This window comes from Saccopteryx leptura, chromosome 7 (assembly GCF_036850995.1).
Source record: "Saccopteryx leptura isolate mSacLep1 chromosome 7, mSacLep1_pri_phased_curated, whole genome shotgun sequence".
NCBI classification, from domain to species: domain Eukaryota; kingdom Metazoa; phylum Chordata; class Mammalia; order Chiroptera; family Emballonuridae; genus Saccopteryx; species Saccopteryx leptura.
In genome coordinates, this window is record NC_089509.1 from 95,893,517 (window position 1) to 95,916,455 (window position 22,939).

Sequence of the window (22,939 nt, forward strand, 5' to 3'; positions counted from 1 at the left end):
TAATAATGAATAAAGCTTCATTTTGTAGTTAAAATTAATGTTTGCCATTGCTTCATACACTTACAAATCTAACACTCACAAGGGATATAAATAGGCAACGTAGCTCCAGTTGTGTTTTACTTAATATTAGTCATTGCTTTAAAATTTTGAACACAGAACTTTATTAACTAAAAGAATAAAATGGGGAAAAAAAACCCAATATAGATATGTTTACTCTGTATTTGTGGAGAAAAGTTTATTCTGACATCCTTTGTACTGTATGTGACTTCTGTCATCATTTTCCAAGCAGAAAATGGCAAATCTTCAAGTTTCTTTGGGAATGCAAAACTTCTTTTGAGGCGAATTAGACATCACATCCAATACAAGTAAAAAGCCTTTGATCTTTAGCATTGTTAGAAATTTGCTACTCTTTAGAGTGAGATGCCTAAGGTTGTCCATGGTGTCTAGGTCATGCTATTCAGCTGCATAAGCAATTCCTTTGATGAATGACTGGTTTTCTACCACACTAGCATTATTTCAGCAGGAGAAGGCAGTGTTTGATATTTTGCAATTTGTATTACATGTCCATGGGACATCTCCGGACATTACCTCCAGAGGCGGGGTTAAGAGGAGGAGGAGCTCAGACTGAGGACATTTAATGACAGAATGAATAGAAATTCAAAGATCCCTGTGCAGTCAACCCTAAACACCGGACTGCACTCCCCTCTCCCCAGCTTTCTTTCACATTAATTTAAAAATATTATAACAAAATTTTCATAAAATATATGTAATTTCATTTAATTCTTAGTCACAAATCAACATCTTCAAAATGACGAGGATTTTGACAGCTTGCAAAGTGGTGAGGACCCTGAAGACTTGTTTTGGCTTTACCAATGTGACTGCACATCATCAATGGAAATTTTCAAGACCCGGCGTTAGACTCCTTTCCGTCAAGGTAATAGTCCATATTCGTTGCTTCTGATTAAATTGTATGGGGTATAGTTTAGTGTGAAGCAAAGACATATTTAAATGTAGTTCTGAAGCACTAATTTATTAATTAATATCTACTTTACTATAGAAACTACTGATTGACCAGATGCTTATTTTTATCGGCCTTGAGTAAAAATACAGCAAGAAGGGTTACAGTTCTTGCTAGCATGTAAAGTGTAAGTGTTCTGTTTTTGGTTTTTTTTTCAGAAAAAGTTAAAAGGAAAATATCTATATAATTTTGATATTTGCAGATCATTACGTAGACAATGATTTTTTCTTTTTCCTTTTAGCTTTTCTTTAGAAGGCCAAATCTATGAGTTTTCATTTGCCAATTAAGACACTGAGCCAATTAGCAGCTGCTGACTCTGTCCCTCCGAGTGTATCTATAGCTGAGGAGCAGGTCCAGGAGGGAACATTAAATGCTCCTCTTTAGCCCCCACAACTGAATTAGGAAATTCTAGTGGGAACTTCTTTTCCTTTCTATAACTCTATGAAGCAATTTATTACCAGAGAAGTCTGAAATTACTCCATGGGAAATTTTACAATGAAAATTACCTTTTGTAAATATAAAACCTAAGTAATTACAGTAGTTCCTTAGTAGTATGATCTATAATAAGTGAAGTTAAAAAAATCTCCAAACAACCTCTATCTGTTGCTCTGAAATGAAGTGTCATAGTTTTAAGTATTCGGCTTATATTTCATATGTTCACTGGGTTGACTGAAAGTCCTTCAAATGCTTCCATGGATTCCACTGCTTAGGTTGCTCTAGTTAGGATTCAATATGGTTTGATTTGAGTGACAGCTTCAGGGCTCAGCAATGCTCATAGATTCTTATGGCCTCCACTGATAGGAATGGGAGAGGGGTGGAAAAAAAGGAAAAGAAGAGAGACAAACAGAAAGAGAGAGAGAGAGAGAGAAGTAGCTCAAGATCTCAGGATAAAGTATAAAAAACTCCTGTTGTAAATTAAGAAACCCAGGGACAACTATTTGTTTGGATTCAGTTTACTTGTAACAAGAGAGCAGAAAGGAGGGTGGTGTGTTCTAAACCATCACCAAAGACACACAGTGAGGGGCTATAAACTATGAGACTGTCTGATTTCAGTTCAGTGTCAGTGATATGCCAAAGGCACTCATATATCACTTCAAAGAGAATAAATGGTAATAAAAATATATCACCTGGAGTTAGGTGAGTCTTCTAAGATTTTAAAGTTGTGTCCCTTGGAATATCTATTTTTTTCTTATGAAAATAAGTAGGAATAAGTGCATCTCCATCAAACATCAGAAACAGAGAAATTGAGTGACTACTTAAAATGGCATAGATGTGAATGAGATTCGAAGCCAATCCTCTAAGATCATAACAAGTGATCTATACAGCAAAACAGTTTAATTATGTGGTTGAACTCTTCTGCAAGTAGCTCTTTTAGTTCATGGTGGTAGATATGTGTTAAGGGTCTGACAAAATTCACAGCTAATAACGAAAAATTTGTAGGAGAAATAAGCTATCATTACATAATATTAAAGCCGTTCCTCACTCAGTCAGTTCTGGCCAGAGTTTCAGAAGAAATAGAGGTTCTTCAATTTCACAGTAGTGAATTAAAATTCTATAGAGCAGTCTAAGGAGACTTGTGTTATTATTTACTTATTTTGAAAGAGTCTTCTAACTAATTTTCTTCCTGCCTTACTTTTAAAACTCAACTCTCTTAGAAAAAATAATCTAAATTTTCTCTTCTTTGATAGGCATATTTTAAAGATCACTAAAATCATTAGGCTGCATATGCATAATAATGAAAGGCAGTGAGGACAGTCACTAATGGTTAGTTGCATTATAGCTAGTTATAAGTAGTAAGTGGATTGTGGAAGATACATTGCTATCAGATCTATAAACAGTGCCCTGTAAATTGGTTACCCTTTCAATGTCTTTGAAGGTCACTTCTCCTCTCCCCTTGGTGACAGAGAGAGCGGGTTTGATAACAGCAGTGACACACTTGTACTTTCATGTGGCCCTTCCTTGCGTAATTGCTTGTGGCTAATATTTATATAGCATACCTTGCTAATTAACGTAGTTGTAGTTCACATATGGGAAGAAGATAGAATTTCAAGATGCTCTGCCTTTGAAAAGAATGTAATATCAAGGGTATACATGATCAACCACCATAAGCTATGAAGGTTTTAGAGACCATAATCTCTTTATATTAGTACTGAAAATGTTCAGTTCTCATTATTGCATTCAGCCAGTTGTGGTTGTATAGTGGTAAACACACTGGATGGGAATAAAAGACCTGGATTCTAATCCTGTTCTGCATTTATTAATTCTCTGAACTTGGTCAACTCATATAGTCTCTCCAAACCTATATATATTGTTTTGACATCTGTAATGTGGAAATAAATCTTGATTTACTCAAGGGATTGTGTAACATCATACATGACCAGTACTTAAAAATCTATAAAATGCTTTAAAAGAAAACTGGATATTTAAAAAATTAATTATGTTTTCTGCATTTTAGTAGAAAAAAACCTAAGATCAGAGTTTCTTCATGTCACTCGTGGACTATACATTGTTACAATAAGATGAATAATAAAATTTCTCCAGAATTTAAAATGGTAATTTCTTTTTTTACATTTGCCTCATATTAAGCCTATCTCTAGGAAAATATTGCTTATAATGCATTAGACACAAAGATTATGACACAAATATTTTTTTTCCACTCTGGAGGATTCAGTTCCAAAAGTCAGAATATACAACCTAATATCTTATTTCATTCGTTAATGAATTCATTATTTAACAAGGACCCACAAAACAGGGAGAATACAGGGAGAATAAGTGGAAATAATGAATTATTAGTAGATTGTCTCTGATTTCAAGAAACTTACAAATTAAAAAATTCTGAGTTTACAAGTCTTGGAAAGTCACCAAGTCTAAATAGTTTTATTTTTATTTGCAAATGAATTTGATGATCAAAGGTATTCATTAAAAAGGTTAAGTTCCTTATGAATAGAAAAATGTTCTATAAGTACTGCTTCTAACGTAAGTCCACTCATTTTTAAAAACAGTGACTTGTGTTACAATTGAGTCAAGAACCTAACTGTCCAAGTATCTTTCTCTCTGGCACTTCAGATACAAAGGAGTCCCAGGAATAATTATTCTCTTTGAAAGGTTTTCATTTTGTAAGGTATCATATTCTGATTCTAATAGAAGTATCTGTTTAGCTCTGGCTTGAGGAGATATTGTGATTTGATTAGAATTGACAACCACAAAAGCTCCTGTGATTAGAATCATTTAGTTATATTGTAGCAGCTTTAAAGACATTCACAAGAAATAGTACCTTTGTACCTATTGGAGGTGGGGATAAGTGTATGGTTATCACACACTTCAAATATAACCATTGTATTAGACTTTTACTAAAGACAGGTTTTTAGGGCTGGATTTCATCCATGATAATCCAAATTGTTGAAATAATAAATTATATTCCAACCTCAAATGAGCTATTACAGAATTAGTTGGGATAGATAAGCAATGTTATGTATTTCTGGTGTACAATATTTCTTTAATTGGGGGGGAGTGGCCTCTCTTTTAAAAAATTTTTATGTATTCCACTTTTTATATCCACTCTTTCTAAAAAATAGACCCAATTTGTGTGTCATCAACAGTGCTTTGATATTTCGAACTTCTTGCTATGTAATTCTTGAAAAGCCTATAGTTGAACAGGGCTTAGACTAGGGTGGGCCGAGTGAGATATCTAAGGTACAACATTGAAGGAGGCTTGTCACTACCAGGGCCACGGGTGCCTTCCTCCCACACTGCCCCCTAGGCACCTCGTGCACCTCACTCTAGTCCTAGCCCTTGGCCAGAAACTAAGAAGCCAGGCAGGGGAAATGCCTAAAGAACTGGCACTAGTCTTGGCCTCAGGCTTCCCTCTCTTGCTGATGATGCCTCCAGTTTCTATTTAACCATGCTTAGCCAAACTTTCTGCTGGTTTAAATGCTACGTTAGAGCCCACCACTGTGGAAATAGAGAACATTCCTCCATCCTCACATATTTATTAGACTTTCTTCATATTTCTGACTTGTACTAGAGCAGGGGTCGGGAAACTTTTTGGCTGAGAGAGCCATGAATGCCACATATTTTAAAATGTAATTCCATGAGAGCCATACAACTACCCGTGTACGTTAGGCATTATCCAATAAAAATTTGGTGTTGTCCCGGAGGACAGCTGTGATTGGCTCCAGCCACCTGCAATCATGAACATGAACGGTAGAAATTGAATGGATTGTAATACATGAGAATGTTTTATATTTTTAATGTTATTATTTTTTTAATTAAAGAATTCTCTGCGAACCAGATGCAGCCATCAAAAGAGCCACATCTGGCTCATGAGCCATAGGTTCCCGACCCCTGTGCTAGAGGTTGGTGGTGTAGTAGAAGGCTTCCAGCATCTGTTAAGGCAATGGTCATACCAGAGGTCACTTCAAGGCTTTAGGAGTTTGCTGTGTAATACAGAATGTGCTTCATGAGACTGACCAGTATTCCCCAGGGTTTCTACATAACCAAGGACTAAGGAAAGCTACATGGGCTAGGATTTTGGACTCCTCAGCCCTAGTGATCTTGAATTTACACTTGATTTTATTCATCTGGACTAATGAATTTAACTCATGAAAATATTTTCAAGTCTCCTCTATTCTTTTCTTTTTTTCACCCAACTTCATAAATGCCACATACTGATATTTTAAATTTTATAGGGAGATTATTGATTAATGTGACATTCTTAAAAATGAATCAATAGGGTTGCTGTATCACTAAGAATTTTACTGAACAAGTTTATTCTATGATGTAGAATTCAATATCAGACCATTTTCCTTTATTATCATAAATAAAAGTTACCTTACAACATTGGAGATTCCTTTCAGATTCAGAACACTGTACCACAGATGCCCCTTAAGTGCTTGTTAAGAAACCTACAATTTATAAGCATATTTTGTAATTACATGTTTTATAATGGAATTTTTCTAAATGCTACACTTATAATGAGGAACATGACTAGAATAAAAATTGCTTATAAATATGACTCATTTATTTATAAATGCCCAGAACATAGAGGTATTCAAGAAAATTAACCTCATGATTGTTTTTCCCCAACACTGGCTTTTGTTTAACCAAAGGCAGATGACTGAATATTAACTTAGGATATCATAAGGCTTAATTGATTACTGCTGTTACAGTATTTTAAGATCCTGAAATGTTGACATTATAACTGCAATGAAGTCTCATTAAATATTCTAGAGACATAGCAAATTGTACCATAATTCTGAATCATAAGTTCCCATATTTTGATAGTGTAACTTCAAGAATAAAAAATATATTTTTTAACAATAAAGAACATTCCAACTTTTTACCATATTACCTATGCAATAATAAACTGAATAAATTCTAGCTTCCTTTTTGCTAAGGAAGCTTGACAAATAAAAGTTGGATGGCCTGATCAGGCGGTGGCGCAGTGGATAGGGTGTCGGACTGGGATGCAGAGGAACCAGGTTCGAAACCCCAAGGTCACCAACTTGAGTGCGGGCTCATCTGGTTTGAGCAAGGGTCACTAGCTTGAGCCCAAGGTCATTGGCTTGAGCAAGGGGTCACTCAGTCTGCTGTAGCCTCCCGGTCAAGGCACATATGGAAAAGCAGTCACTGAAGAACTAAGGAGCCGTAACAAAATATTGATGCCTCTCATCTCTCCCTTCCTGCCTGTCTGTCCCTATATGTCCCTCTTTCTGTCTCTGTCACCAAAAAGAAAATTAAATAAAAAAAAACTTGGATGAAATTTATTTTATTTCTTAAGAGGATGAGTGCTAACATGAACTAATAGCTAAGAGCCATCAGGTAAGCTGGAAATCAAATATGTTATATACCTTTAGGCTGTGGTGAAAATGGAAACACACACACAGAGCTTCTGCTTTTTCTGATATGCAAATAACTTACATACTCAATGATTTAACAGTAATACAATCAGATTCTCAGAGTAAATCATTTTTATTTCCACTACTAGCTTAAAAGGATTAATTGTAGGTATAAAATTTTATATTCAAACCTTATATGAATGATTGCTAAATTAGCTTGGGGTTTGCATCCAGAACATTTTACTGGTGAATTCTCACTCCCAGGGGAAGAAACAATGCTCTTCTTCCCATTTCAGAGATGGATAAGTACTGTAGTTAATAAAAGGATTCATGGGTATCTGTTTTTGTACACAGAGTAAAATATACATGCAGCAGACCTGGTTAGAATTATAATTAGGTCTCAAACACCACATGAATCTTTTTAATTTGACATTTTTGTTACTTTGCTTATATATCTGAAGTCCTGGTTGTTTAACGTGGCTTCAGAATGCCCTAAATCATTCCTCCTCTTGCAATTTTATTGCTTGCTCAAGAGCCCATTTACATACTGTACTTTATCTTAATATAAAATAAATCATATTTTTTCCTTTTCTTTTATTGTTTGTATTTTGAGAACAGATTGTTTAAATCAAAGAATCAGTAAGGAGTCTTGTTTTAGATGGCTGTTAGTAATTCTTTAAGTAGAATATTTTAAGGCAATATTGTTTAGAGTTGACATATTTCTTCCACTTCAACCAAAATACTGTCATGTGTTTGTAACAAAACATGCTATCTTCCAATTTTTGGTTTGTTTCTTTCTCATACGGTCCTGTAAGTTCCACATTTGCAAAATTCTAATGTGATAGGTGTTCACTATAAGCAATTTTAGATTGCAAGAAAATATCATCTGGATTTGTTGCCAGTATTTGAACCAAAGTATCCAAAGAAAACTGGTTCAGAATAGTGGATGATTTTTTTTTTTTTTGTATTTTTCTGAAGTGAGATGCGGGGGATGGGGGGAGGCAGAAACACTCCCACATGCGTGCAACTGGGATCCACCTGGTATGCTCACCAAGGGGCGATGCTCGGCCCCTCTGGGGTGTTGCTCTGCTGCAATAGGAGCCATTCTAGCACCTGAGGCAGAGGCCATAGAGCCACTTTGTTCCAATGGAGAGCCTTGGCTGCAGGAGGTGAAGAGAGAGATAGAGAGAAAGGAGAAGGGCATGGGTGAAGAAGCAGATGGGTGCTTCTCCTGTGTGCCCTGACCGGGAATCAAACCTGGGACTTCCACACGCCGAGCCGATGCTCTACCGCTGAGCCAACCGGCCAGGGCCGAGTGGATGACTTTTAATAGCATAATGCTGAATGCAAAAGAAAAGCCTAATGATAGTAATAAACGCCAAGCTCTTTCAAAACTTTTATAGGTTAAATGATAAATTTTGTTTTGAATTTTGACTGTTACTTCCTAAGACTAGGCTCTCTAAATCAGTTGAACATAGCAGCATAGACATATTTTTAAAGGTTTTTGAAAGGGAATTTGGCTGTGTGACTCCCATTAATAGTTGTTGCATTGTTCTTATTCTATCCTTTAAAAATTGATCTCAAACTGAGAGTATTAGTGCATAAAATTTAGGTCATTTGTAGTCCCATAAAGCCAATCAATCATCTTACTAGGAAATGAAAATAGACCCATAAATATAGGTTTACAGTGTATTTTAATTTTTTATTTTTTTATTTTATTTTATTTTTTTCATTTTTCTGAAGCTGGAAATGGGGAGAGACAGTCAGACAGACTCCTGCATGCGCCTGACCGGGATCCACCCGGCACGCCCACCAGGGGCGACGCTCTGCCCACCGGGGGCGATGCTCTGCCCATCCTGGGCGTCACCATGTTGCGACCAGAGCCACTCTAGCGCCTGAGGCAGAGGCCACAGAGCCATCCCCAGCGCCCCGGGCCATCTTTGCTCCAATGGAACCTTGGCTGCGGGAGGGGAAGAGAGAGACAGAGAGGAAAGCGTGGCGGAGGGGTGGAGAAGCAAATGGGCGCTTTCCTGTGTGCCCTGGCCGGGAATCGAACCCGGGTCCTCCGCACGCTAGGCCGACACTCTACCGCTGAGCCAACCGGCCAGGGCCGTGTATTTTAATTTTAAGGAAAAACATTGAAAGTCATAAAAACATGAGGTGATTAGGGAAAATATCAGATGTGCTTGTAGTATCATGTTTTGGAAACATAATTGACAGTGAAGTTCTTTATGATATAATAAAAATAACAATACCAAACTACATAGCAGAAAAATCAACAAATAAATATTGATAATTTATTGGAATTTCTATTTATATGCAACCTCCCTCATAAAAATGTATTTTTATCAGAAATTACTTTAAATTTGTGAAAGAATTCCCAGGTTTGACAAATATTAGAATATACAACTTCCAAATATTGTTCAGTTAATTAAAATGGTCATTTTTTTAAAAAAAAAAAAGAGAGAGAGAAAGAGAGAGGGAGAAGAGAGCAATGAGAAGCATCAACTTATAATTGCTTCACTTTAATTGTTCATTGATTGCTTTCTCATATGGGCCTTGATCAGGGGGCTCCAGCTGAGCCTGTGACCCCTTGCTCAAGCCAGTGACCTTGGGCTCAAGCCAGTGACATTTGGGCTCAAGTCAATGACCTTGGGATCATGTTGATGATCCTGCACTCAAGGCAGCGACCTAATGCTCAAGCTGGCAAGGACTTGCTTAAGCCAATGAGCCAGAGCTCAAGCCGTTGACCTCAGGGTTTCTAACCAGTGTCCTCAGTGTTTCAGGTTGATGCTCTACCCACTGCATCACAACCAGTCTGGCTAAAATGTTTGTTTGAAATGTGATGTAAGAATAGAGATCAAATAGAAATTTATGTAATTCAGTTTAATTTAGAGAAAAATTTTTCTCTAAAAAGTGAATGTTCACTCTTGAACATTAGGTAATTTGAGGGCTTCTAAGGCCCCTGGACCTTGACTAATGGCTAGGGGCTGTGTCAGGCTCACTTGAAGTCTGGGCTAATTCTTAGGTTTTAGGGATACACGAAGAAAGGCAAGCACTTAGGTTCCCAGCAGAGCTCTACACTGAGACCCCCATTAGTAACAGAACTTTATTTCTTGAGATTCTTAAAAACCTTTGGATTCTTAACCTGAATTTGGATTCTTAGAAGGAGATGTGATTTCAAAGTTGTTACTCCCAAGAGATGTTAGGAAGAGATGCCAAAAAGAGAGAGAAAGACTGAAACTCCAATATTTTAGTATTAGACTTAATATCTTTGGGTGTGGAAGATTTGTAAGACTCACCACTCCTAGAAAAAATACTGACTAAGAAATCTATGTTTTGGAAAATAGTTCAACCAAAAAGGCAAATGAACTAGTAATTTAAAATGTAATTAAATGTAAAAATTATATCACGTATAAAATGAAAAAAAAAAGAGAAATGTTTAATAGTATCAGCATTAAAATAAACAATGGGGTAATGGGTGTGGGAGAGAGTGTATGCTTATATTTATATTTTTTTCTGTTGTAACTTTTTCTCTTTTACTGAATTCATTTTTTTAATCATTTAACATTACTCTGCTAAACAGTTAGTAGATTATCTGACTAAAGTAATTTTACTAAAGTGTGAATAAAGCTTAATTACGCTGTAATGGCTTTATAAAAAGAAATTGCCATATCCACTTACTTGGAGGAATATGGAAGGGGAAATACTATGGGAGCAGGTGTTCTTTATTCCCTTACCTAGTCTCTGGGAAATAGATCATGTGGAATTAAATACAGCTATAAATTGCCCATCACTTCTCATTTTTGTGAGCAGAGCCTAAGAGGAATAGTTTAAATATGACTGGGAGCAAAGCAGGGGTATAATTTGCAAGCTAGTCTGTCTGTTCCAGAGAAACAAAAGTAGAATTATGTAGCAACTTTGCCACTTGATAGCCATTCATTCATTCATTCATTCACTCACTCATTCAACCAGTTAGTTTGCTAGGTAATTACTACTAGTAGGATTTTAAGGGTGATAATCACACCTTCCTCTCAACCTCTGCATTTAAAATCAATTGAAAAATAAACATAGCATTCAAACAAATAGGGATTTGAGAATCAGCTTTATTTCTGTTAAAATTGTTTGGAAAACAGGGTTTGGTCTGTAACCAAATGCATTGTACCAAATCTACTGCACTGATGTACAACTGAGAACAGATTTCTTTGAAAAGCGAGTTAAGAGGGGCTGAGCCAGCCTTGCTCAATTCCATTTTCCAAAGTCATCAATCACTCCTATTACTTCTCCCTTGCAAGGAAGTCCCTGAAAATTAACTTCACGAGCCAGAGTATGAATTCAGAGAAGTGCAAAATGGTTTCCCCAATCACCCACTATGTGTCAGATGCCGTGCTGTGTGATGGTAATATTATGTTGTACAGAAAAGGCTGGCTGTCTCTCTTTGATGTGGTCTGGTGTTGCCTATAATCTAATTGGATAAATTAGTCATATACTTGAATATAGGGCAGTAAATTTTAAAAGCCAATTTTTGTTTAACCTTAACTTTGGAAGCAACAAGTCCTTCACTACTTCTCTGGTATATAGATGATCAAGCTTGAGTTTTTCTTTTTTCTTTTTTTTTTATTTTTTTTTATTAAGTGAGAGGCTGGGAGGCAGAAAGGCAAAGAGACAGACTCCCACATGCATTCCAACCAGGATCTGCCCAGCAAGCCCCTTATAGGGCGATGCTCTGCCCATCTGCGGCTGCTGCTCTATTGCATGGCAACCAAGCTATCTTAGTGCCTAAGGCCAGGTTATGGAGCTATCCTCAGTGCCCGAGGCCAACTTGCTTGAACCACTAAAGCCATGGCTGCAGGAAGGGAAGAGAGAGAAAGAAAGAGAGAGGGAGAAAGAGAGAGAGAGAGAGAGAGAGAAGGGAGAGGGGGAGGTGTAGAAAGCAGATGGTCCTGTGTGCCCTGACCAGGAATTGAACCTGGGACTTCCACATGCTGGGCCGATGCTCTACCACTGAGCCAACTGGCCAGGGCCCAAGCTTTGGTTTCTAGGAAGAGGTAGAATTTTGTTGGGTGGAAAGAAGAGAGAGCAGGAATGGGGTAAGAACTTGGGCATACCAAAGTCATTAGGCCAAGAGGGTCTTTAAAACTTGTTTTTATGACAAAGTCTTCAAAGGCATCTGAAAAATTAATTTTTAATAAATATTTGTTTAGGAGTATAAAACTAAAACCAAAACTAAGCAAACAAACAAACATACAAAAACCACTCAAAACTAGTAAAATCCCTATTTCACCAGGCAAGATGTGGAAGGAAAAGAGAAAGCTAAATGGAGAAAGGTGAAACAATGATAAAAGTTTTCTCTTCAGCCTAACCTCATTTATACTCTCTCTTTTTCTCTTCCACAGAACAGGATTACAAAACGTCCCCAAATGGATAGGGCTATGCACAGATTGGGATCCATGGGTCAGGGTAGAATAAGTCATTGCCCTTAGTCTATAATTATTTTTCTCCTAAAGAATCTTCTCTTTTCACTGCTTTTCTCCAAAAGTTTGCCCTTTCTATACATAAAATAATTTCTCCCCTGGATGGATGGAAAGTTATCCTCTACTCTTACCCTAAACTATCTTTCTTTCTTTCTTTTTTTAAATGAAGGGAAGGGAGATAAACAGACTCCCACATGCTCCCGACCGGGACCCACCGTGTAACCCCTGTCTGGGGCCAATACTTGAATCAACTGAACCATCCTCAACGTCAGGGCGGATGCTCGGATCAATTGAGCCACTGGCTGTGGGAGAGAAAAAGAGAGAGAAGAGGGAGAGGAGGGGAAGAGAAGCAGATGTTCGCTTTTTATGTGTGCCCTGACCGGGATCAAACTTGGGATGTTGCCTGCTGGGCCATTGCTCTATCCACTGAGCCAACTGACCAGGGCCTGAACTATCTTTCTAAACTGGTTTGCAATTTAGATTGAGTACTTAAGCAAATTTGGGCAATAGTTATTTAGATAATGTGTGTGAGTGTGTAAAATATATATATGTTATATAAATGGATAGCTTTTTTATCTTTCAAAATCTGTAATCTATACATTTGCCAAACCTAATGTGCTTGACTATAATTAAATGAGATTTCCAAATAGACACATTATATTCTGTTGATCCTTGTAGTACGGTTCCCCTTGTTTTCCCCTTTAGTGGACTATGTATGTTTGGGTGATAAATAATAGTAAGTGAAGAAAAAGGATTGATTAATAAAGGCCATTTAAATATCTCTTAACTTCTAAGCTGAAGACTAATAATACATACAGCCTAAAAACAATACTTTGTTATATTTCAGCATTTTATTTTCAACTTGGTTGAATCGATATGAATAAAGGTAATAATGATAACATCTAAATAGTCCTTTAACTTTGAGGCCCATAAATCTAAAATTAAATAGTGAATTAATTTAAGTTTTTTATTGGCTATGATCTTGAGATTTGAAGAATATTCCTATGATTTTATCTGCCTTTGGTTACTGATGAAGAATTATACTATAATACAAATGAGTATTCAGTTAAATTAAGCCACTTTGTGGATCCTGCCACACATGAAATTTAATTTACATAAAAAATTTACTAAGAGAAGTTATTGGAATATTAATACATGACCCAGAGAGGAGAAAATAAAATAAAGAGCTGTAAGTACATATTAAAAAGAAAAACCTGTGGTGGCACAGTGGATAAAGCATCAACCTGGAACGCTGAGGTGGCCGGTTCAAGTCCCCGGGTTTGCACGGTCAAGGCACATACAGGAAGCAACCACTACAAGTGATGCTTTCCACTTCTTCCCCATTTTTATTCTCTCTCTCTCTTTCTCCTTTCTTTCCAAAAATCAATAAATATAATCTAAAAAACAGCAACAAGAAAAAAACAAGAAAGTATCCAAAGTAGCCAGATGCAAATAATGGTTCAATAAGTATTCATATTTTGGAAGGAGAAAAGTTGTTCTTCATATCTAGTGAAAGCAAACCAAAGTAATATCCTTTTCAATTTTACCAACTTTAAATTTACCTTAGATAAAAAAAAAAAATTTACCTTAGAATCTGTTGCTTACTTATATTGCTTTGTAATGATTGACTAAGAAGGACACTGCAGCAAATTAGATTCAAATGTCCAATTGAACAATGTGAATAATATATGTTTATTCAAATAATTTTAGTGATTAAAAAGTAAATAGTTCTGGCCCTGGATGGATGGCTCAGTGGTAGAGAGTTGCCCCAGTGTGTGGATGTCCCAGATTCAATTCCTGGCAAAGGCACACAGGAGAAGCACTCATTTGCTTCTCCACACCTCCCCCTCTTGCTTCTCTCTCTCTCTCTCTCTCTCTTTTCCTCCCCTCCTGCAGCCACAGCTCTATTGGAGTGAGTGGGCCCCCAGCACTGAAGATGGCTCCATGGCCTCTGCCTCAAGTGCTAAAAAATAATGGCTCCAGTTGCAATGGAGGGAGGACCCCAGCTGGTCAGAGCATCGCCCTCTAGTGGGCTTGCAGGGTTGATCCCGGTTTGGGTGCATGTGGGAGTCTGTCTCTGCCTCCCTTCTTCTCACTAAATAAAAAGAAAAAGTAAATAGTTTTGCCTGACCAGTGCTGGTGCAGTGGATAGAGCAGTTGGCCTGGGATGCTAAGGACCCAGGTTCACAACCCTGAGGTCGCCAGCTTGAGCAAAAAGTCACTGACTCGGCTTGAGGCCCCGTTCAGAGCACTTATGAGAAATAATTAATGAACAACTAAAGTGGCACAACTAGAGTTGATGCTCTCATCTCTCTGCCTTCCTGTCTGTCTGTCTCTTTCTCTCTCTCTCACACACATACAAAAGTAAACAGCTTTTAGTGTTCAAAATAACTTTTGATTGCTTTTGAATTAGATTTAGACTTTTCACTTATGGCAAAAATATGTGAGAATAATATGAGAAATGTAAAATAATTTTTCTTTAAGATTCATTTGTATAAATTACTTTAAAACTAAATAGAATAATATGGGGGTTTCTTTTACTCCTATATTTTAAATATACTTGGTTAGGAGAACTTTCTCATTCTTTGTCTATTGTACAAAGTGAAATAATGACTGAAACAGTTGGTTATGTATTTCAAACAACGTCAACCGTTTTCATGTGAAATACCTAGTAAACTGATAAAAATAATTCTTTTCTTTTGAATTACCATGATTATTTGTTTTAACTCTGCACAGTATATATTTATATTTGAACATTAATATAACCTGATGTAACCATCCCCTGACCTTTCCTTTCTTCACTCCTTTATCCCTCCACGACACTCACATCTCTGTCCCACCATAATATCTTCACATTATGGGACTACATTTAAGATATCATAGAAAGGTACTGTTAGTTACACATAATGAAAAGACAAAACAGCTATTTGCTTATTTTAAAATTTATATCTAAAACACACTAAAAAACCTAATGTGCAACAATACTTTCTAGTATTTATTTATTTATTTGTTTGTCTGTTTATTTATTTATTTACTTATTTATAGTAAGAGAATGGGAGGCAGAGAGACAGTCTCCTGCATGTGCCCCAACCAAGATCCACCTGGCAAGCCCACTAGGGGGTGATGCTCTGCCTATCTGGGGCCCTTGCTCCATTGCAACAGAAGCCATTCTAGTGCCTGAGGTGGAAGCCATGGAGCCATCCTCAGTGCCAGGGGCCAACTTGCTCCAGTAGAGCCTGGGCTGCAGGAAGGGAGGAGAAGAGAGAGAGATATATATAGAGAGAAGCAAGAGGGGGAGAGATGGAGAAGCAGATGGGCGCTTCTCCTGTGTGCCATGGCCGGGAATCAAACCCAGTACATCCACATGCCAGGCTGATGCTTTACCGCTGAGCCAACTGGCCAAGACCTCTAGTATTTTTAATGTTATTTACTTCAAATCGATAGTCAATGATTCTTTATCCAACAAAAATGAAAAGATTTTTTGTTCTGTTCCAAGCACTGATGTGGGTTCAAGAGGTACACCAGTGAACAAAGCTGACCTAACACTCTGCCCATGTAAAGTTGACTCTTTCATGGAATAAGCAGATATTTTAAATAAGACACTAGATGGTATGTTAGGAGGCAGTGAGTGCTATAAGAAAAGAGAGACTAAGGAGATAGAGTACCGGGAAGAATACTGTCATTTTAAACAAGGAGGGTCAAGAACATGGATGGCATTTGAGCAAAGTGTTGAAGGAATCTTTAAATTTTGGACTTCAAATTCAAAATTTGACATAAGGTTTTTTAAAAATAATTTTATTTTTAATACTGAAATCATGGATGGAAAAGGCAATGTGAATATTTTTTATTAAAGAGAAATCTCTCTATATCCAGGTCCTTCAGTGATATTGTTCTTGAGGTGTCCTCTCTTTTATCAACCATGCATTTCTCCTTGTATTTCCAGAGCTTAGCGTGGTCCTTGGCATGTGTTGTCACTTGAACATCTAAACTCTCTTGTTGGAAAATTCATATAATTAAACACTCATAATAGAGGTACTTTATTTTATAGAACTCATATTTATATAATCTTTGGGTTACCTTTTCTAACATTCTACAAGTATACATATTTCTCTTTATTAAAGTTTCCTTTGCATTTTCAGCATTTTGAGTACCACAGTGCTCTGGCAGTAGGCACGTAAATTATAACTTTATGCTATACTCTAATTCCTAGGCTATGGACCTCTTTTTACTAGGACTGAGGCTACTGAAATATCTTACAATAGTAACAAGGTGATTTCTTTTGGATTTATTGGAATAAAATAGCATTTGGGGAACTGTTAGCCAAGAGAGAGAATTCTAGATAATTGCTCTTTGTTCAGAGTTCCTCCATTAATTCATAGATAAGTCAATTGGCACTCATTATTTTCAACTCATTGGAGGCCAATGTAGTTAAATGGAATATAAAGGGTACTGTAAGCAATAAACAGAAGCCTTGTAACAATATGATGTATAGTGGAAAAGAGGATTGAAAGAACTATAAAAGCTGCCAAAAAGAACAAAAAATATAATTAAAGGAGAAAAAAGACATATTGAGTACAGTCTCAGGGACTATTCCAAGCAACAGGATGTGTCTTCTCAAATATATCTTTAAAATGTGAAAAGCAAAGTTGAAAACCAGTCGGATGGAGCGAGTAGGAAAAATACCAAATCAAGTAGGAATAAGTTAACAGGAGTTAGATTTGCTTATGTTAATTCTTACCTTTCTTTAAAATAATTAGGTGATGGCTAATCCATAGCTCAGGCAACAATCTGAAATTCTTAGATGAGAAGAGGACAAAATGAAAGAAAAATATAAATAGAGGTGATATTTTAGGCAGGCCGTGCGCAGAGTGGGGTGGGTAAAATGGTATATGGAAAACAATTGAAATGTGCAGTTAACACACAAGTTTTGTGAACTAAATACAGTTATTTTAGATGCTATCAAAGTTACATATTATTTAAGAAACCGTTTTCTTTTTTTCTATCCACTTTATGAAAGCATGTAGGTTACATATGACTTCCTTGAGAACAGAAAATAATACTTTCAGTAGAAGATTTTTTTTGACAGTGAATATCTATTATTTGCAGTAAAGGGTTTCAACCCAGTGAAACATGTCAGAGCTACCAAGGGAATTTTCCCAATAAACATACACTGTTGAGAACCATCACCATAGACATTTGAAGAGCTTTTAATACTCTTTGAAAATATACAGAACGTTATTTCCTATTTCCTAAAATCACCAACTTCTATCTTGAATTATAAACAAACAGTTGACAAAGTAAAATAGAAAATAAGAGTATCATGTTAGTATAAAAAGTGATGTACAGAGTTGATTTCTTGGATACAGGAGTGGAATCTAGAACTTCTGCATTCTGCTGATCTCTGCCAGTGAAGTCTTGTCATTGCTCATACTACATTAATTATTATGGTTTCTTTTGTGCTGAGTAATCAATTCCGAAAGCCTTTTTAGTTTAATGACTGAGAAGAGAGACCATAACTATTTAAAAAGTGTCAAGCTTGAGATCTCAAACACTGATTCCAAGGCTATTGATGAAAAAAAACCCCACAACTTTACCCCACAGGTAATTTGATATGCTAAGAAAAGGGAAAAATTCTTCTGAGTAACTCTGTCCAGGTACACACACACATACACTCACACACACGAGGATGTAAAATGTGCAGCACAGCACTTGTTCAGTCTGTCTCAGAAACATAAACCTAAATTCTATGCATTGTCCCTGATTCAACATATACATACTGACCTGCTGAAAGAAGTATCCTATCAATTTTAATAAGAAGTACTTAAACTGCTTGTGTGTATATAAATTAATGTGTATTCACATGCACACATAAACAATAGTTAGGCCCAGGATATACTGATTTAAAGATAATCACACACTACTTTACATTGAAGAGCAATCATTCCACTGTCAAGAGACTTGTGTACTTTGCACATAAAACAGGCATCATATATCTACAGAGAAGATCCCTACAGAAAAATAGTTTTTTAACACTTGAAAAGCTTAGTGCATGTTATAAAGCTATAAGATCATAGAAACAGAGATCTAGAAATCATTTATTGAGTTTCTGCTGCATACCAAGGTGTGTGTGTGTGTGTGTGTGTGTGTGTGTGTGTGTGTGTGGTGGGAGTGGAAGTAGATGGCAGGATACAAAAGGATTAGAAACTATGGGTTCAGTCCTAAAACTGTAAGGCAAGGAAAGTAGAAAATGAGTATATTTATATCTTTAATGACCACATTTAATCCTCACAGAACAACAACATGACTTCAGCTATTTCAACTCACGGCCAAACTTGTTTCACCTCCGTCCCTACTTATTCCCCAATCCCTTTGAACAAAATCTCAAATATCATATTATTTTGTCCTTAATTATTTCAGTACTTCAGTGTATACCTTTAAAACAGTAAGAACCCTTAAATATATAAGTATAATATCACCTTCAATCTTAAAAAATATTACACCAAATATGATTATGCAAATCTCAATTATTACAGAGGTTTTTTAGAGTTTATTTTTTAATCATGTTGTAATTATTATTATATCCATTATTTCTTACAGAGACTAGATTTTGCACACCAAAGTGCGGTTCAACAAACTTATCTTTCTCCTGAACTTTATGGTCACTGAGAATAAGATTTAAATTGTTTCAACAATAGAATTTATAGTGTTTATGAGGAATGGATGATGCCTGCTTCTTAGATAAGTTTCTCTAATTGCCCCTGTTCTAAGCCAAAATCTTAATAGAAGCTGTTCAAAGATTAGTATACTGAACTAATAAAATTAAGAATGCCTTGTAATTTAAAGACAGAACCAGACATGGATATAGTGAACTCTACTAAAAAGCAAAATACAGTATATTTTTAGATGTTCTATAGTGCTTGCTTTTCTATCAGTATTAACAGAGCGTAAAGTGTCAGCCTCTTTACAGCCATAAAGCTCATGGAAGGGGCAGCCCTTGGGACAATTCTATCAAACACAAGAGCTCTGTGGAACACAATTTGATATATAACCTTGAAGACTCCTTCTAGCTCTAAACCTCAGACTGATGATGAGCTGTACGGTACAATTCACAATGTTTTTGAAAACTCATGACTTCCCTTAAAGCAATACTTGAGCAAAGCTAGAGAATATTAAGGGGAAAAGCATAGACACATAGCATTTCAGCTAAATGGAAGTATTTCTGGACTGACAATAACTCTATAAAGTAGTCTTAGAATAAACAATGTATTGACATGGTTTAGTTCCTCTTTCAGCAAAAACAAAATTAAAGACCTGCCAGTGACAAGAGTCATAGCAGTTGAAGAAAAGTGACAAGTAACAATAGAGCAACTCTGAATCTAGGCAGTAAGGTTTCATCACATGTACTATGTACTGTGTATTAATCACTTTGTATATTGAACCTTTGTTGTTGTTATTTTTTCCAACTAGTTGTGCTTTACATTTGGTATTCTCCTAAGAATCATGAATCTGTTTCTTTAGGCCCAGACAGCACACATTGTCCTGGAAGATGGAACTAAGATGAAAGGTTATTCCTTTGGCCATCCATCCTCTGTTGCTGGTGAAGTGGTTTTTAATACTGGCCTGGGAGGGTGAGTAATGCTTCTGTTCCAAGGTTTTATTCTTTCTCTGTGTGGAGAAATGGCTGGGTGATCTTAGTCATGGCGGGAAGTCAAAATCACTGCATCATAATGAGACTACACGTTGTCCTGATGTTGCACTGTGCCTGTGTGCAGCCATCCTGAAAAGAAGCCTAGACACAAACTCCTCTGTGCTGCTATAAATGAAGAGAGAACAGACACTGGTGTTCCCTCGGGTCGGGGGAGAACAAAATTAATTCTAGAAACTTAGGGTACAAGGACACAGGTTATGTGAGATGATCAAATGGCTTCTGCAAGGTGAGGTTAATGTGATTAATGTGAAAATTGGAGCAGGGCAAAGGATGTGTCGCAAACGCTAGTGCCATTCTATTAGTGAAGTTAAGAGTTGACCTTAAAACAAAAATCAACCTTGCACATCTAATGTGAACTACACTTGGGAGCCAAGGCAGTCCTCAGGTATTTTATACAATTTTTGCACTCTAGTAAGGAAGGCAAAATAACAGATACATTATTGTGTAGAACTATTCAATGGGAGAGCAGGTGCATAGATCTGATATTTTCAAAATTTATCAGTTGAGACCCAACTAGGTTGTTAAGATCTGCTAACAGATGCACTGCAGCAAAGATAAGAGTTGCTACAGAAATCCTGTAGCTGTTTTTATCTAGCCAACGAACGTCTGTTCCTCTGAGAACCAGGAGGCTGAAGTTCTGCTCTCAGTTCTAATGATGCCTGATTATATGATATTGAGAAAATGCCTGAACCTTTCTGAATCCTAGTTTGCACATAGAAACAGTGAGGGGGCTGGATTAGACAGTCATTTACAGCTGGGAATTAAAAAAGAATTAGAGACTTTAAAAAAATGACCAGGTGGTTTCAAGAGGCTTCCTTTAGAAATTCAGTAGACAACACTATAAAATATTTGATGAATTCTTTACTGAAATTGTTAGCCTTATAGACAAAGAGACATTGGGTTAACTGATATTAAAGATATTGACTGACCGAACTTCCATTATATTATTAATGTACATTTTACATTTTCTCTAAACTCTTGGCTTTCTGTTTGAAATGAATACTAGATGGCTTTTAAAATAGTTCCACTGGTGAGAACATTAAATTACAGTGTATAAAACCCGTTTGAAAAGTTTTGCTTCACCAGGCAATTATTTAAGCTTTTCGACAGCACTAATTACTAGCCGTGTTAATATGCCTGCCAACAAACAACTGTTTAATATAGATCAGAATGATGGAGGGCACTAGAGTTTTCTTCTGTGTGATAGATTATGGGTAATAAATCTTGTCACATCACAAAAGTCAAACAGGACCTGATAGATTAATTTGCTTCCAACACTGCAGTTCTCTAGGACAAGCCGTATTTATTCATTTACCGGAGAGTATTGTAAGCATATGTTTAAAGAAAACGGACAGTTCTTTTACGGAGAGAAAGAAGAAAGAGAAGTAAAATTATATTAACTAAAGATGTGTTTTGGTGTAGAAAAAGGCATTCATTAAGAAGCTCAGTCCACAAACCCTGTTTGTCATTGAGAAATGCTGCTTTCATTCATTGTGTGGCTCACTCACTCAGGGAGGTGGTTGATAATGAAAGGGATTATTTGTTTTTCATCTTCAAGAAATGCATTTATATTGTGGGTAAGCCTTGGCTAAAAAATTATCAGTTCCTGACAAGTGAGAGGCATCTGAGAAATTAGCTGATGGAGGTGTGGATAAATATCACAGCACTTAAGTCACCTTAGGGTTTGCTGAACGAAAGACTGAGTGTTCTGTTGACAGAGGTAGTTTGGGGAGGAGTTAGTCTGGATAGGAGTTGAAGAATATATGTTGACTACTGCCCAAGCTGAACTTCATTGGTTTCAAGGTTGGCGATGCTGTCCCCCTCAGCACCTAAATTCACTTTCAGTGGTAATCCACAAGAAAGATTTGGTTTAACACTTTCTGCAGAAAGTGAAATGTAAGATGGGAGAAAAACCTCATTGCAATGCATTTCAATGCATGAAAGAGCTGCTGGCATTTATGGGAATAAAGTTTCATATTATTATAAATAAGATAGATGGTTATAAATATATATATTTATAACGATGAATATATATGATATATGAAGATAGATATGAATATATATAAAATAAGAATGTAAGTATTCTTATTTTTTTTCCCCTCCACAAACTTTAAAATAAAACCCTCTTGCATTTATCCCTCCGTAATTTCACATCAGTATTTAAAATAGTTATTTTGATCTTTTTTTTTTTTTTTTTTAAGTGAGAAGAGGGGAGGCAGAGAGACAGACTCCTGCATGCACCCTGACCGGGATCCACCCGGCAAGCCCACTAGGGAACAATGCTGTGCCCATCTGGGGCATTGCTCCGTTGCTCACAACCAAGCTCTTCTTAGTGCCTGAGGCAGAGGCCATGGAGCCATCCTCAGCACCCAGGGCCAACTTGCTCCAATCGATCTATAGCTGTAGGAGGGGAGAAGAGAGAAAGAGAAGTGAGAGGGGGAGGGATGGAAAAGCAGATGGGCACATCTCCTGTGTGCTGTGGCCGGGAATCAAACCCGGGACATCCATACACTAGGCCAATGCTCTACCACTGAGGCAACAGGCCAGGGCCTAGTTATTTAGATCTTTTAATTCAGAAGTCAGATATTCTTCCTGTCAATTTTTGTGGGATTGATTTTTTTTCTTCTAAGTAGATAATAATTTTCTAACATACCTTTCTCTAAACCTACTATTTTAAAAGTCAACTATGTTATATATGTATTTCATAGAAATTAACTCTGTGTTTTAAATGTTCCATAAATTTTAATAAGCATGTGCACCATAAAATTACCATTGATGGCCCTGGCCAGTTTGCTGAGTGGATAGTGTCAGCCTGGTGTATGGATGTCCCGCTTTGATTTTGGGTCAGGGCACACAGGAAAAGTGACCATCTGCTTCTCTCTCCCACCCCACCCCTTCCCTC

General features: G+C 36.7%; 1 protein-coding gene across 1 annotated transcript in view; it reads left to right on the forward strand.

Annotated features, from left to right (window-relative positions):
* Nucleotides 1-648: 648 nt before the first annotated feature.
* Nucleotides 649-22,939, forward strand: part of CPS1 (carbamoyl-phosphate synthase 1) — a 126,852-nt gene continuing 104,561 nt past the window's right edge. The window contains exons 1-2 of the mRNA XM_066346251.1: nucleotides 649-934; nucleotides 19,848-19,957. Of these exons, the coding sequence (XP_066202348.1) occupies nucleotides 809-934; nucleotides 19,848-19,957 (236 nt within the window). The 5' untranslated portion in view covers nucleotides 649-808. The remainder of the gene's footprint in view (nucleotides 935-19,847; nucleotides 19,958-22,939) is intronic.